Source organism: Salvelinus sp. IW2-2015, linkage group LG4q.1:29 (assembly GCF_002910315.2).
Source record: "Salvelinus sp. IW2-2015 linkage group LG4q.1:29, ASM291031v2, whole genome shotgun sequence".
NCBI lineage: Eukaryota > Metazoa > Chordata > Actinopteri > Salmoniformes > Salmonidae > Salvelinus > Salvelinus sp. IW2-2015.
Window position 1 is genome coordinate 90,368,884 of NC_036842.1, and position 15,544 is coordinate 90,384,427.

Below are 15,544 nucleotides of genomic sequence, written 5' to 3' on the forward strand. Positions count from 1 at the left end.
TTTACACAGTGAAGGATAAACTCGTTTGTTTTAACACAAGCAAGTAAGATAAACTCGTGGTTTACACATAGGTAGGTAATCGGGTTACCTAAGAAGCTCGTGATTTACACAGGTTAGAAGTAAAACTCGTGTTTACCACAGTAAGGACAAGCTCGTGTTTACACATTAGTGAAGGAGATAACTCGTGGTTTACACAGTGAAGGAATAAACCGTGTTTTACATAGTGAAGGGATAAAACTCATGTTTACATAGTGAAGGATTAACTCATGTTACAATAGTGAAGGATAATAACTCGTGTCGTTTACCTCAGTGTGAAAGGATTATAAACTCGTGTTCACAGTAGGGAATAAACTCAGTGTTATAACACAGTGAGGATAGAACGCTCCCGTGTGTTTTACAACGAGTGAAAGGATAAACTTCGGTGTTTAACACAGTTTTGAGAAATGGTAAACTGCATGTTACAACGAGTGAGGATAACTCCGTGTTTTACAACAGTGACGGATAAACTCATGTTTTACAGAATCTTTACACGTACAACAACATTACAGAATCCCTTCACGCTACAGATACAAGGGTGCTAAACCGAAAAGCATACAAACCTGATAATACAATCCGTGACAACACTTACCCAACACCTACAGCCCGGTACAGGTACAAGAACAGTACAGGTGACAAAATGTTACCAACAAAACATCTACGCAACCTACAACTTACATGTACAATTACACAGTTTACAAACATCAAGTACAGTACATACAACTTTATACAAACAGTACGCCGTACACTACCAAGAACTTTACCATTACAGTTACAAGACGTCAGTACGGAACAAAACACCACATACAGATTACCTACGAGACATGCGTTAACAGTTACACAAGTACAGTACCAAACTACGAGTACAAAGTCGCTTACAGTAACAGCGTACAAGATACATAAGGGTCACGAAGTCGGGTCACTAGTTACAGTTACGGCTACAATTTATACACACAAGGTTACAATTAACCGTGTCTTTCACAGTAGTACATACCCAGTACACTGGCATAATACATAGCATGAAACCTAGCACTTACTTTTTACCACACAGTTACAGTTTACATAAGACCATTACAACAATACAGTTACATTAGCACAACACCATGGTTACGCATAACACAACATAACAACGAGAGACCCATAAACGCGTTTACCAACAGGCAAAAAGGGTACAGGTAATTACAACACGAGTTTATCCTTCACTGTGTAAACACGAGTTTATCCTTCACTGTGTAAACACGAGTTTATCCTTCACTGCAGCGCCGATTCCACTCTGTATCAGGTTGTTAAGGAAGACAGAAAATAACCTCATGTGTGTTTCTCTCATTAGTAAACGACCCAACCATCCATGAATCCCAAAATAAACATGGCGCTACTTAGCTAAGAAAGGAAGGGATGAATTGACGTCACTCTGTCTGATCTGGATCTGAAGCGGCTCAGTACATATTTGACCCAGACCTAGCTTGCTTCCCAAATGGCACCCTATTCCCTACATAGTGCACTACTTTTAACCAGAGCCCTGGTTAAGAATAGGTCTGTGTTGCTGTCTCTAAGGCTGCGTTTACACAGGCAGACCAATTCTAATATTGTTTTTCAGATTTGCTCTGAAAAAGGTCAGCATAGTGGGCTGCCTGTGTCAACGCTGCCTAAGGATTAGCTAGGTCAGTAGCTGCTGGCCTGGCTGAAGAGACACGATGCATTCCTCCACTGTGACATCATCCCAATGCTTCGCCCTTGTCCCAAAMACTTTATTAAAGGAGTTTGCAAGTGGTGAATGGAGCAGAGGTATGAGATCATGAATGAAAGGGGACATATCATCACAATCATATCACCTGTATGTCCTACGTAGCTACATACTGTAAGTATTAGTTGTTATAAAAAAAAATACATATTTTTTTATTTAACTAGGCAAGTCATTTAAGAACATATTCTTATTTTACAATGACGGCCTAAGAACAGTGGGTTAACTGCCTTGTTCAGGGACAGAACAACAGATTTTTACCTTGTCAGCTCAGGGATTCTGATCTAGAAACCTTTCGGTTACCTGCCCAACGCTCTAATCACTAGGCTACCTGATTAGTTTACGTCTTACATTTTCATTAGATTTACATAAATGAGCTACAATTTGCATTTGATGGCGAATGCACAGATATCATGTGGAATCCACGAACTCCACCTTTTAAAGGGACATCTGTATGTCTGTCTATATGTGATACCTGACATGCATGTATGCATTACGTTTAATAAATAAGTCAATGGTTTATGTCCTACGTGTTGTTAGGAATTAGTTTCTGACATGGGTCACTACATCTTTTAAGCTCAATTTGAATGTGCTTTCCTGTTAGTCGTCTTGCCACTGAAACCACTGGAGGCCGTACTTTATGTATGTAATAATATCGCCCTCCTTTGGTTAAAAGTGAGAACAGAACACTTCTACTCAGGAATTTGAATCGTTGGCTTTGGCACGATCACTTTACATTCAAACGTGATGACAATATACAAAAAAACAGGTTTAAGATGTGCAACAATTCAATTTATTTATTTTTGGAAAAAAAATCACCTCAAAATAAATAAGGACAGAGAAACAAAATATATAAATATAAATAATTTCATAGCATTATTATAGTCATATCACAGGTTATTTTCAAGGCATTGAATATGCTTTGAATGATTAAATAATACATTGAGGTGTCCACCCAAAACATAGGGAGTCATTTTGCATATTTCATTTAATTCTAAATAAGCAATACAGGAATCAAGTAAGTATAATAAAGAAAATGACGATTATATTTCTTGCTTTTTATATGCCCTTYTTTATTGGCTTGATCCTTTGAAATAATACTTATATTAATACATAAGTTAAGTAATAATTAACGGTCTCTTGCTAAAACACTTGACGGTAGGTGCAGAAGGTAGGATTCAAGCAACTTAAAATTACATCACAATAATAACGTTGCATAAATGTTATCATCAGTCGAGGACATATTTCAGGGATCGTGTTCATTAGGCACCAAACTGAAAGAAAACGCACYGAAACACAGAAGGACTACGTAGACTTGTCCAATAACAAACGCTATTAAAGGGACATAAACGGGGTGGAATTTGCATGTGGTGAATAGATCAGTGTTATGGCATCCAATGAACATGACCCTGATTTATCTCCTCTCATTCTTCGTCTTCCTGTTCTTCCTGGTTCGAGGCCAGCTGGCCCACGGGAACGTACTCAGTAGTCATCACCCCTGCTCACCACTTCCTTACAGGTGGGCCTGAGAAGGATGGTGTGTTCGTATTGGGCAGTGTAGGAGCCCTTGGTGTCACAGAGTGGCGGGTACGGGTCTATGATGCCCAGGTCACACAGGTTCTTCAGGGCCATCAGGTACTTGCTCTCTCCCTGCCGGTCCAACCAGCGGCGGCAGAACGCCAACGTCCCGAAGTTCTCGTTGATCACGTTGAGCAGATGCTTAGCTCTGGGGAGCCTGTGACAGGGACACACACAGCACAATGGGAGGAGGCGGGGCCACAGAGGGGAGGAGGGGAGAGAGATAAGGATTATGAGAGCAGTGCAGTGGGATAATCCACATTGATCAACATTTATGTAAATATGCCAGATTTAGCCAGCTGGCTAATTTTTGTCTGTAGTTTATGGGTTCACTGTTATATTGGTACAGTAGTATTCAGTTCAGGTGTATACTGTAAGAATCAGCCCGTTGGAAGGGATCGGACTGAACAGGGTCATTCGCCCTCGATCGTCCTCGATGGTGAACAGAATGACATCTACAGTATAGATTTCTACTTAGCATCGATGTTCAGTCTTATCATTCAGCATTAAAATTAGGTGAGGCTCGCACTCAGTGAGCGCCGACCGAACTGAGCGACCGACCTTATTGGCACGTGTCCAACGTTGAAGTTTTTCATGTAATGCGAGCAGTCCATGTCACCATGAACAGCTCCCCTCCCAGTGCTGCCAAACGTCTCGATTGCGTACACCTCACCTTCCTGTGGAGCAGAAGGGTAGAGGAGGACACCGAAAACTCAGCAGATCCTAGAAACAACTGATTGACCGTAATCCCATCTGCAACTTACATAAGACCAAAGTCCTTGAAACTGAAAGCCTTTTATTGGCAGAAGGAAAAAGGGAGAGAAACTCACAGCACTTTTTATGTCATTGAAATCCTTCTGGTAACGAATGTAGATGTTTCGAGATTATATTTTTCCTTTTTACAAGAATAAACATCATAGATGAGCAATTGGTTTTCCAGCCGATTCAATAAATGCTGATGTCATTACAGTAACTTCATCTCTTATAGTGTTCATTACAGTAACTTCATCTCTTAAGCATCGCACTTCATTCAAGATACAACACATCACATACTACTGCTTATAGTCAGTATCATTACGTACTTCATCTGCTTGATAGTGTTTTATACATACGTACTTCAATAACCTTCCATTACTTAGGTTCATTGTACTTCATATTTATGGTGTTCATTACAGGTATTCACTCACATCTTATAGTGTAAACAACAATCCAACTCAAAATATAGCAGTTAGTTAACTTTAGTCTTTGGCATAGCTGTCTAATTCGTACACATCACTATCCAGCGACCTAAACATCTTTAGGTGTTATTAAGTAACTTCATCTTTAGTGTTCATTAAGTAATTCATTCTTATAGTTGTCTTACCACGTATCTCCAGAAACCACATACGTATAAACTCATCGTTCTTCGTGGTTTTTGTCCCTATACGGATGGTATTCATTTTCAATGAGTAAAACAACAATCCTATTAATACTCTTGTTGTTTTTTTTGTTTAAAGAAATAGCCTCGTAGACTTCTTATAATATTATTTTGTTATATAGCTCATTAGTTACAGAAACATTATCATGAACTCCCCTCTCGCCTCTGTGGTATGATTTGTTAGCATGAAACATACCATCGCTAGAATCACATCTATGATTGGTGTTATGACTCTCTATCAGATATCCTAATTTTTTTTTAGTATGTGGTCTTCTATAACATAGACTTAGCATGAGAATATACAAATGCTTATATTTCGGTGATATCTTTTTTGTTACGTAGGGATTATATTACATATATATGAGATAGAGTTGTTCTAACCAGCAAAAATAACAGTTAATAATACTTTTCTTTTTTGGCTTTCTGTTGTTCTAGTGTTCCATGTTTACAGTCATTCAGAAACTCATACTATTATCTTTGCGTGGGTTTGTATCACAGAGTACGCATTTCATATTATTTGTTGTTTTGTAACAGATTAAACGTCCATTTAATTTTTGCGGTGTTTGTCTAAGAACCTCAGACTCACATCCTATAATTTGTTGGTGTATGGGTTTGTTTCTCTCAGATTACCAGTTTATAATAATTTGTTGGGTTATTTCTTTGTTCTATCTAGATAGCCATTTATGTAAGTATTTGTGTTCGTTAAGCTCAGAAAACTTACAGTATTCATATCATTATTATAGTGATATTATTACTAGGGGTAGTTTTTCTATCTGCTCTATCACGTGATATTTGCCTTTACTATGCAGGGTAATGTTGTGGCTTTGCTGTCTGAATTATGAATGGTTATTATAGCAGGTAACAATTCATTATAATATTATTAGGGTGGTTTTGTTTTCTATCAGAACTTCAGAGTCAGGAATTCAAATATCTTTACTAGGGGGTATGGTTATATTTATTGTCTGTGTTGATTCATTGTCATCTACGATACTATGACGTCGAACCAGTCTTATATTTTGTGTTTTGTGATTTCTTACCAGAAGTAACATTTATTATATTCGTTCTTGTCAGCTAGTGATCCTTAGAACTTACAGTATTCTTACTATATTCGTTTTGTTCATAAGCTGGATATTATTAGCAGTAATTGATTTCAATATAACTTTGGGGTGTTTGATCGACTAGTTAAACCATTTAATTATATATTGTGTGGGGGGGGTTTTGTCTACAGAGTAAGCCTCATTAGTATTTGTGTGTCTTTTTTGTGATTCCAGAAACAATTAATACTAATATGGGTGGTGTTGCTAGAGCGAACTATATCCTAGTTCAACATTATAGTTTAATACTGTTGTTCGGTGTATTTTTGTATTACAGAAACGCTATCTATATTTTCGGTTGAATAGAGAAGAGTTTTGTTTCAGAATCATCTATATAATACATTGGTGTTTTGTTCCTTTACAAGAACCCTCATTTATCTTTAATTTGATTGGTGGTTTTTATCAATCAGACATTAGAGTATAATAATATGATTCGGTGTTTCTATGGTCCTTACAGTATCTCTTTATATATAATATTGGTGGTTTTGTTCATCTCGCACCTCTGAAAGCTTTAATCTCATCTTTTTTGTAGATTTAGTTAGGTGTGCGTTCACCAGGAACTTATATATAAAATTGTGGGTTTATATGTCTCTCTCTTTCATAGAAAAGTGTAAATTAGATATACGATTTCTTTATATAGTTTGATGGTTTTTCTGTTTTACCCGACAATTTATCTATATTGTTGTTTTTGTTTCACTAGACCATTAATATATTTTGTGTTTTGTTCCAGAACTGGATCAGAGCACTTATTCTTATTATTGTGGTGGTATATTTAGGGCTTAACCCAGCATCTTATAAATTATTTTGTTCAGTGTTTTGTTCTTCCACGCCTTAAATTAGTAATTTGGTTGCCGGGTTTTTGTTGAGATTGGCCATATATACTAATTGTGGGTGTATTTGTACTCGACAGTTAACCATTTATATTTATTGGATTTGCTTTTTTAATAGTTGTGTTACTAGCAGATTACCTCTAATTAATATATGTTTTAAGTTTGATTCCGAGAATATATTTTTCTTATATTAAGCTTTGTGTTAGGTTTGTTATAGTTACAGAACTCTTTTTATATATTGTGACGTGTTCTGTCAGGGTTTTACAAGAAATCTACAACATGTCATCCTAGATGGTGTATTCATTAACAGAATATTCAATATTTTCGGTAATGTGGTTTGTTTATTAAAGTATAACAGTACATATCTTCATTCATGTAGTATTTTCCATTTATTGTTGGATTTTCTGTTTTTGTGTCATTCTTATATAGAATGGTAAACCTTCACTAACATGTACATTTTTATATAATAGATGTGTTTTATGTTTGTACTGGATCGCTTAACACTCATCATCGTATAGGTGTTCTTAATTCAGAAAACCTCTATAATATTTGTTGTTTGTATGATCCAGAAAGATTCACTATCTATTTATGTGTTTTGGGAGTGTTTTTAGGGTTTTACCTTATTTTCTATAAGATTGTTTCATCATTTTATAGTAATATACTTCTGTTTGGCCTTTGGGTTGTGTCTTACCAGAAAACTCTATATTTTGGTTGTTGTTTTACATAGGGTGTTACATCCCTTACAGTGACTATTTTATATAGGATGTTTGATTGGGGGGTTATGTCTCTAGATTTAATTGGGTGTTATATAATATAGTATATTGCGGTGGTTGTTTATTCTTAGAATCTCTAATAATATTGAGTGTTGAGTGTTTTTGTCTAGCTCCTTTATTCATTGTGTTTGTGTTCTATCCATAGAACTCCCTTGTATATTTGTGTTTGTTTTAGAACACATCTTATTGTTGGTTGTACCTAAGAATCTCAGTGACAGCTCCATTTATAATAATTGTTGGTCTTATTCTTATCAGAAACTCCATCTTTATTTTGGTGGTTGTCTTAAAGAAATTCAGAAACATCTATATATGTGGGTGTTTTTTTTTGTTCCTTACCAGACATTATAATATTGGTTGGTTGTTCAGAAATTATATAATTGTTTGTGTCTAAAAAACATCAGAAACCCAATTTTAATTTGTGGGTTTGTCTCAGACCCATCAAGAAACTCTTTTATTATTGTGGTTGTTCTACAGACCAAGAAACCTCTATAATATTGTTGGTTTGTCTAATCAAGACATCTTATATAATTGCGGGTGGTTTTGTCTACAGAACATCGAACACACCATCTTATTTGTTTTGGTTCTCTCAATTGACTAATCTATATACTTTGTGTTTTGTCTAAAGAAAACATCTATATTATTGGTTTTGTTTTTTGTTTCCTTAAGAACATCTATTTAATTTTGTTGGGTGGTTTTTTTGGTCTGACGAATCTCCATTTCCAGAAATCTATATATTTGGTTGGGTTTTTGTCTCAGAATAGAAACCATCAAATATTGGTGGTTGTCTAAAGAAAACTCATTATATATTGTTTGTTGTTTAACAGCAAATTCTTTATTGTTTTGTTGTTAAACCAGCGAAATTCTTCTTTTATATTTAGTGTTGTGGTGTTGGTATTAATCAGAATCCAGAAACAGTTCTATTCTTGTGGTTTATTTCTTATGATTGGTGTATCCGATACACGGTAATCTATACATTTTGTGGTTAGTTATGTGTTTTGTATCATAGCAACAATTCCGAAACCAATTTAATCTTTTGTGTTTGTCTTACCAGAAACGATGTTAAATTCATTGGTTTGTATGGTCTAGGTTATGATTATTCAGTTAACTAATAGAAACTCCATCCATGATAACGCAGTTTTATTATCTATTTTGTGGTTGTCCTACCAGAAATCTTATAATATTGGTTGGGTTGTCTAACAGAATTATCTCGAATTACAACGGGAGAGAGGAGGTTCTCATTGAGAAGTAGGTGGTTTCTTTGGTAAGAAACACATTAATATAGATGGGTTCTTGGTAGAAAACAATTATAGATGGTGTTTTTCTTTGGGTGGGTTTCTTGGTAGAAACAAATATATAGAAATGGGGTTTTCTTGGTAGACAACAATAATATAGGATGGTGGGTTTCTGGATATAGAGGGTTATTCCTGGATAGTTACCATAAATTTTAAGATTGGGTGTTTGGTTAGAAAACAACACAAAAATTATAATATAGTAGACGGGTGGTCTCATATTGGATTTGGTTTATTCTGGGTATGACATACAAATATATGTAGTACGTTGGGTTTTTGTAGCAAACAATATAGATGGTTTTTTTTGGTAGACACACTAATTAATAGTGGGTTCCTGGTGACAAAAACAATTATAATTTTTGGATTGGTGGTTATTTTTAGTATACTCTTCATCGTCTTTCTATGTGTGATAATTACAGTAACTCTATTCATAGTGGTTCATTACAGAATTTCTAAGTGTTCATCAGTACTATCTCTTATGTTTTCATTAACGTACTCAATCTCGTATAGTTCATACAAGTACTCATTTGTATAGTGTTCATTTACAGTATCCTTCATCTCTTATAGGTGTTTTACGTAACTTCTTTTATGTTTCATTTTACCAGTAATCATCTTCATGGTCATACATCTAATCTCTGTATTTGAATAGTTAACTCCTCTTATGTGTTTATTACAGTAATCCTCTTATGTTGTTATTACAGTACTCTCATCTATAGTGTTCATTACAGTAACTCTCATCTCTTATAGTGTTATTACAGTAACTCTCTCTTATAGTGTTCATTACAGTAACTCCTCTTATAGTGTTCATTACGTAACTCCTCTTATATTGTCATTTACAGTACCTCTTATAGAGTTCATTACAGTAACTCCTCTTATGCTGTTCCTTAACAGTAACTCTCTTATAGTGTTCATTACAGTAACTCTCTTATGTGTTCATTACAGTAACTCTCTTATAGTGTTATTCAATTCATTTTATTTTCATAGTAACTCCATCTCTTATAGTGTTCAATTACAGTAACTCCTTATAGTGTTTCATTACAGTAAACTCTCTTATAGTGCATTCATGTAATCATCTCTTATAGTGTTTTAGTGTTTCATTAAGATGGTAGTCCGACCGTCATGGTGTGGGTAGTCTTAATGGAAGCACATATAGTGGGTGGTGTCAAGGCCTGCTGGTATTATGTGATACTGACCTTCCTCTCTGCTCAGATTATCATCGTGAGAGCAGCCTCGCAGCACACCCTGCTGACACTCTACTCCAGTGAGAGCAGCCTCGCAGCACACCCTGCTGACACTCCAGCAGAACAGAGAGCACTATGATCACACACACACACACATGCTGGCAAGCAAGCCTGCACACACACACACACACAAAGACACACACGCACACACAAACAGGGTAATGGCCCTAACCCAACACCACTCACTCCAGCTAAATATAAAACCTTCTAACCTGGCACATCAGCAACTCCATCCATCGCTTCCTGGCTTAGCTGAAAACCTCAGCAAAACGTACCACTCAGCAGCCCGCCAATTAAAATGTTCAGTTCTGTCCAAACGGAGTTAAGCATTGCAGCTGTGTGTGTCAGGGTGGGTGGTTAAAGCCTGAAACCCCGGATCTGTTTGTGTTGTCTTACCAACTCATGTGGTCATTCTCACACCTTAGGAGTTGGCAAAACAGCACAGACAAATCTGGTACCAGGCTAATTGACCTCTGTGACCTCACCAATATGGTCCTTACCTGGGCAATATACTTAGATCCTCAGGTATCTAGGTATCTCTAAAGATATGTGGCAGGTATCTAGGCAATATCTCCTTTAGTGAGTTAATTGGTCATTAATTGACTTTGAGTGGTGAGAACTCGATGTGTTTAGAGATGTAATTGCTACTTGATTCTTCCGGCTGGTAATGTGCTTATAAGTGTAATAATGTGATTTTAAAGGTGCAATAATGTGGCTAAAAGTGTAATTAAAGAACTGAAGGAGGTGACTAAGGAGGTGTGTGTGTGTGTGTGTGTGTGTGTGTGTGTGTGTGTGTGTGTGTGTGTGTGTGCGTGCGTGCGTGCGTGCGTGCGTGCGTGCGTGCGTGCGTGCGTGCGAGATATTAATCTGAGCTGATCTCGACATCTTGTAACTCTATAGAGATGTTCTCGCTATTACACTTCCTTAAGGGTTTTATTTATACTCTAGGATTTTATTACTTGTATATATAATTAGGATTTTATTACTTGTATATATAATTTCACTTGAACAGAATGAACCTGGAAGAGAGGAGATGTGTACCTTGAGTATGTTGTCGCAGACGTGATGTAAAAAAATAAGAAGAAAAGAAGAAGTTTAACTACATGGTACTGAGGTAACATCTGAAAAGGCCTCTGTTCAAATGAGCGAAAGAAGCCACCAGTCAGTACTCAGTCTTTATTTTTTTAAACCTTTAATTAACTAGGCAAGTCAGTTAAGAACAAATTCTTATTTACAATGACGGCCGACCCCTGGCCAAACCAGGACGACACTGGGTCAATTGTGCGCTGCCCTATGGGACTCCCAATCATGATCGGATGTGATGCAGCCTGGATTCAAACCAAACTCTTACATTGAGATGCATTGTCTTAGACCACTGCGTCACTCGGGAGCCCTAGTCATCAGTCAGTCTCTAGTCAGTCTCCGGTCAGTCGCCAGTCAGTCTCCAGTCAGTCGCCGGTCAGTCTCCAGTCAGTCGCCAGTCAGTCTCCAGTCAGTCTCCGGCGTCAGTCGCCAGTCAGTCGCCAGTCAGTCGCCGTCATCTCCAGTCAGTCTACCAGTCAGTCCCGTCAGTCGCCGCAGTCCAGTCAGTCATCCAGTCAGTTCTCCAGTTCAGGTCAGTCTCCAGTCATTCTCCAGTCAGTCCCAGTCAGTCTCCAGTCAATCGTCAGATGGTTACCCAGACAGTACCCAGACAGAACCCGACAGTACCAGACAGTACCCAGACAGTACCCAGTCAGAACCCAGACAGTACCCGACAGTACCCAGACAGTACCCAGTCAGTATCCAGACAGAACCCAGACAGAACCCAGACAGTACCCAGACAGTATCCAGACAGAACCCAGACAGTACACAGACACAATACTCAGTCAGAACCCAAACAGTACCCAGACAGAACCCAGACAGTACCCAGTCAGAACCAGTCAGAACCCAGACAGAACCCAGACAGAACCCAGACAGAACCCAGACATACCAGTCAGAACCCAGACAGTACCAGCAGTACCCGACAGTACCCAGTCAGAACCCAGACAGTACCCAGTCAGAACCCAGACAGTACCCAGAACAGTCCCAGTCAGAACCCAGTCAGTACTCAGTCAGTACTCAGTCACCAGACAGTACTCAGTCAGTCACCAGTCAATACTCAGTCAGTACCAGTCAGTCACCAGTCAGTCCCACCTCCATTTTTGGTAGCTTCTCCTCCCTTGACGATGGGGACAGTCTTGCCTGCGTGTATCCTGTACTGGCCGATGGAGTGGCCATTTGAGTTTCCTGATGGCTTTACTACATAGGAAGAAAAAAATACATATATATTTATATATATATATATACAGTTGAAGTCAGAAGTTTACATACACCTTAGCCAAATTACATTTTAACTCAGTTTGTCACAATTCCTGACATTTAATCCTAGTAAAAATTCCCTGTCTTAGGTCAGTTAGGATCACCAGTTTATTAAGAATGTGAAATGTCAGAATAATAGTAGAGAGAATGATTTTATTTCAGCTTTATTTATTTCATCACATTCCTAGTGGGTCAGAAGTTTACATACACTCAAGTTTTTAGTATTTACTTAGTATTGGTAGCGTTGCCTTTAAATTGTTTAACTTGGGTCAAACGTTTCGGGTAGCCTTCCACAAGCTTCCCACAATAAGTTGGGTGATTTTGGCCCATTTCTCCTGACAGAGCTGTGTAACTGGTTCAGGTTTGTAGGCCTCTACTCGCACACACTTTTTCAGTTCTGCCCCAAATTTTCTATAGGATTGACTTTGTTGTCCTAATTGCCACAACTTTTGAAGTATGATTGGGTCATTGTCCATTTAGAAGACCCATTTGCGACCAAGCTTTAACTTTCCTGACTGATGTCTTGAGATGTTGCTTCAATATATCCACATCATTTCCTCCCTCATGATGCCATCTATTTTGTGAAGTGCACCAGTCCTCCTGCCAGCAAAGCACCCACCAACATGATGCTTCCACCCCCTTGCTTCACGTTCGGATGGTGTTCTTCGGCTTGCAAGCCTCCCCTTTTTCCTCCAAACATAACGATGGTCATTATGGCCAACAGTTCTATTCTTCTTTCAGACCAGAGGACATTTCTCCAAAAAAGTACGATCTTTGTCCCCATGTGCAGTTGCAAACCGTAGTCTGGCTTTTATGGAGGTTTGGAGCAGTGGCTTTTCCTTGCTGAGAGGCCTTTCAGGTTAATCGATATAGGACTCGTTTTACTGTGGATATAGATACTTTTGTACCGTTTTCGCGGATCTTTCACAAGGTCCTTTTGGTGTTGTTCTGGGATGATTTGCACTTTTCGCACCAAAAGTTACGTTCCATCTCTAGGAGACAGAACGCGTCTCCTTCCTGAGTGGTATGACGGCTGCATGGTCGCATGGTGTTTATACTTGCGTACTATTGTTTGTATAGATGAACGTGGTACCTTCAGGCGTTTGTAAATTGCTCCCAAGGATGAACCAGACTTGTMGAGGTCTACAATTTTTTTTCTGAGGTCTTGGCTGATTTCTTTTGATTTTCCCATGATGTCAAGCAAAGAGGCACTGAGTTTGAAGGTAAGCCTTGAAATACATCCACAGGTACACCTTCAATTGACTCAAATTATGTCAATTAGCCTATCAGAAGCCATTACATAATTTTCTGGAATTTTCTAGGCTGTTTAAAGGCACAGTCAACTTAGCGAATGTAAACTTCTGACCCACTGGAATTGTGATTAAGTGAATTATACGTGAAATAATCTGTCTGTAAACAATTGTTGGAAAAATGACTTGTGTCATGCACAAAGTAGATGTCCTAACCGACTTTCCAAAACTATAGTTTGTTAAACAAGACATTTGTGGAGTGGCTCCAAACTAAGTGTATGTAAACTTCCAACTTCAACTGTACATACACATACTGTAATATATCTATATATACATTGACACAGTAATATATCTATGCGTATATACAGTTGAAGTCAGAAGTTTACATACACTGCTCCAGCTCCTTCAAGTTGGATGGGTTCCGCTGGTTTACAGCAAACTTTAAGTCATACCACAGATTCTCAATTGGATTTCCCCTTAAACCACTCGAGTGTTGCTTTAGCAATATGCTTAGGGTCATTGTCCTACTGGAAGGTGAACCTCCGTCCCAGTCTTAAATCTCTGGAAGACTGAAACAGGTGTCCTTCAAGAATTTCCCTGTATTTAGCGCTATCCATCATTCCTTCAATTCTGACCAGTTTCCCAGTCCCTGCCGATGAAAAGCATCTCGGTGTGATGAGAGGTGTTGGGTGTGCACCAGACATAGCYTTTTCCTTGATGGCCAAAAGCTCAATTTTAGTCTCATCTGACGAGTACCTTCTTCCATATATTTAGGGAGTCTCCCACATACCTTTTGTCGAACACCAAACGGGCTTGCTTATTTTTTTCTTTAAGCAATGGCTTTTTTCTGGCCACTCTTCCGTAAAGCCCAGCTCTGTAGAGTGTACGGCTTAAAGTGGTCCTATGGACAGATACTCCAATCTCCGCTGTGGAGCTTTGCAGCTCCTTCAGGGTTATCTTTGGTCTCTTTGTTGGTCTCTGATTAAGGCCCTCCTTGCCTGGTCCGTGAGTTTTGGTGGGCAGCCCTCTCTTGGCAGATTTGTTGTGGTGCCATATTCTTTCAATTTAAAAAAAATGTAATTATGTGACTTCTGAAGGTAATTGGTTGCACCAGATCTTATTTATGGGCTTCATAGCAAAGGAGGTGAATAAATATGCACACACCACTTTTCTGTTTTTTGTCTTCTTTTTTAACAAGTTATTTTTTATATTTCACTTCACCAATTTGGAATATTTTGTGTATGTCCATTACATGAAATCCAAATAAAAATCTATTTAAATTACAGGTTGTAATGCAACAAAATAGGAAAAACACGCCAAAGGGGGATGAATACTTTTTGCAAGGTGTACAGCGCGGTCCCCCGCTCATCGAGAGGAACCAACTCTTTGCGCACGCAAGCCTGTGTTAATAACATACAGTAAATATATATATTAATTACTACAGAGAGAGAGAGAGAGAGAGAGACAGAGATGACAAAGAGATTAGAGACAAAGAGAGAGAGACAAAGAGAGAGAGACAGAGAGAGAGACAAAGAGAGAAAGACAGAGAGAGAGGCGAAGAGAGAGGACGCATAATAGGAGTACCAAAGAGAGTGAGAGATGAAGCTGATAAACGAGGCAGCTAGGCATTTATGAGACAGGGACAAGAGAGATACGAATAGAGAAAGAGAGGAGGGCACATTGAGCTTTGGGTCCTAGACAACAATCAAAGAGAAGGAGGAGCAGGAAAGAGAATTAGCATATACTGTAGCCATTCACTTGATATACTAAGAGAGAGAGGGTTAAGGAGCAGAGACAGCAACTTGTAGCCATCAACTTTTAGGCAGCAGATAGTTGGATGAATAGAAGGGCACAGAGAACAAACGCCTGCTACAGAGAATTAAGACCAGAGATTGCAAAGAGAGGAGGAGACGAAGGAGGCAGAGAAGAGAAGATGGGGCATCTCCATCTCACAT

At 38.3% G+C, this 15,544-nt stretch overlaps 1 protein-coding gene across 1 annotated transcript in view; it reads right to left on the reverse strand.

The window, feature by feature from the left end:
- Positions 1-2,564: 2,564 nt before the first annotated feature.
- Positions 2,565-15,544, reverse strand: part of LOC111961061 (methionine aminopeptidase 2-like) — a 27,226-nt gene continuing 14,246 nt past the window's right edge. The window contains exons 6-7 of the mRNA XM_070439924.1: positions 3,917-4,032; positions 2,565-3,512 (exon numbers count right to left, since the gene is read on the reverse strand). Of these exons, the coding sequence (XP_070296025.1) occupies positions 3,260-3,512; positions 3,917-4,032 (369 nt within the window). The 3' untranslated portion in view covers positions 2,565-3,259. The remainder of the gene's footprint in view (positions 3,513-3,916; positions 4,033-15,544) is intronic.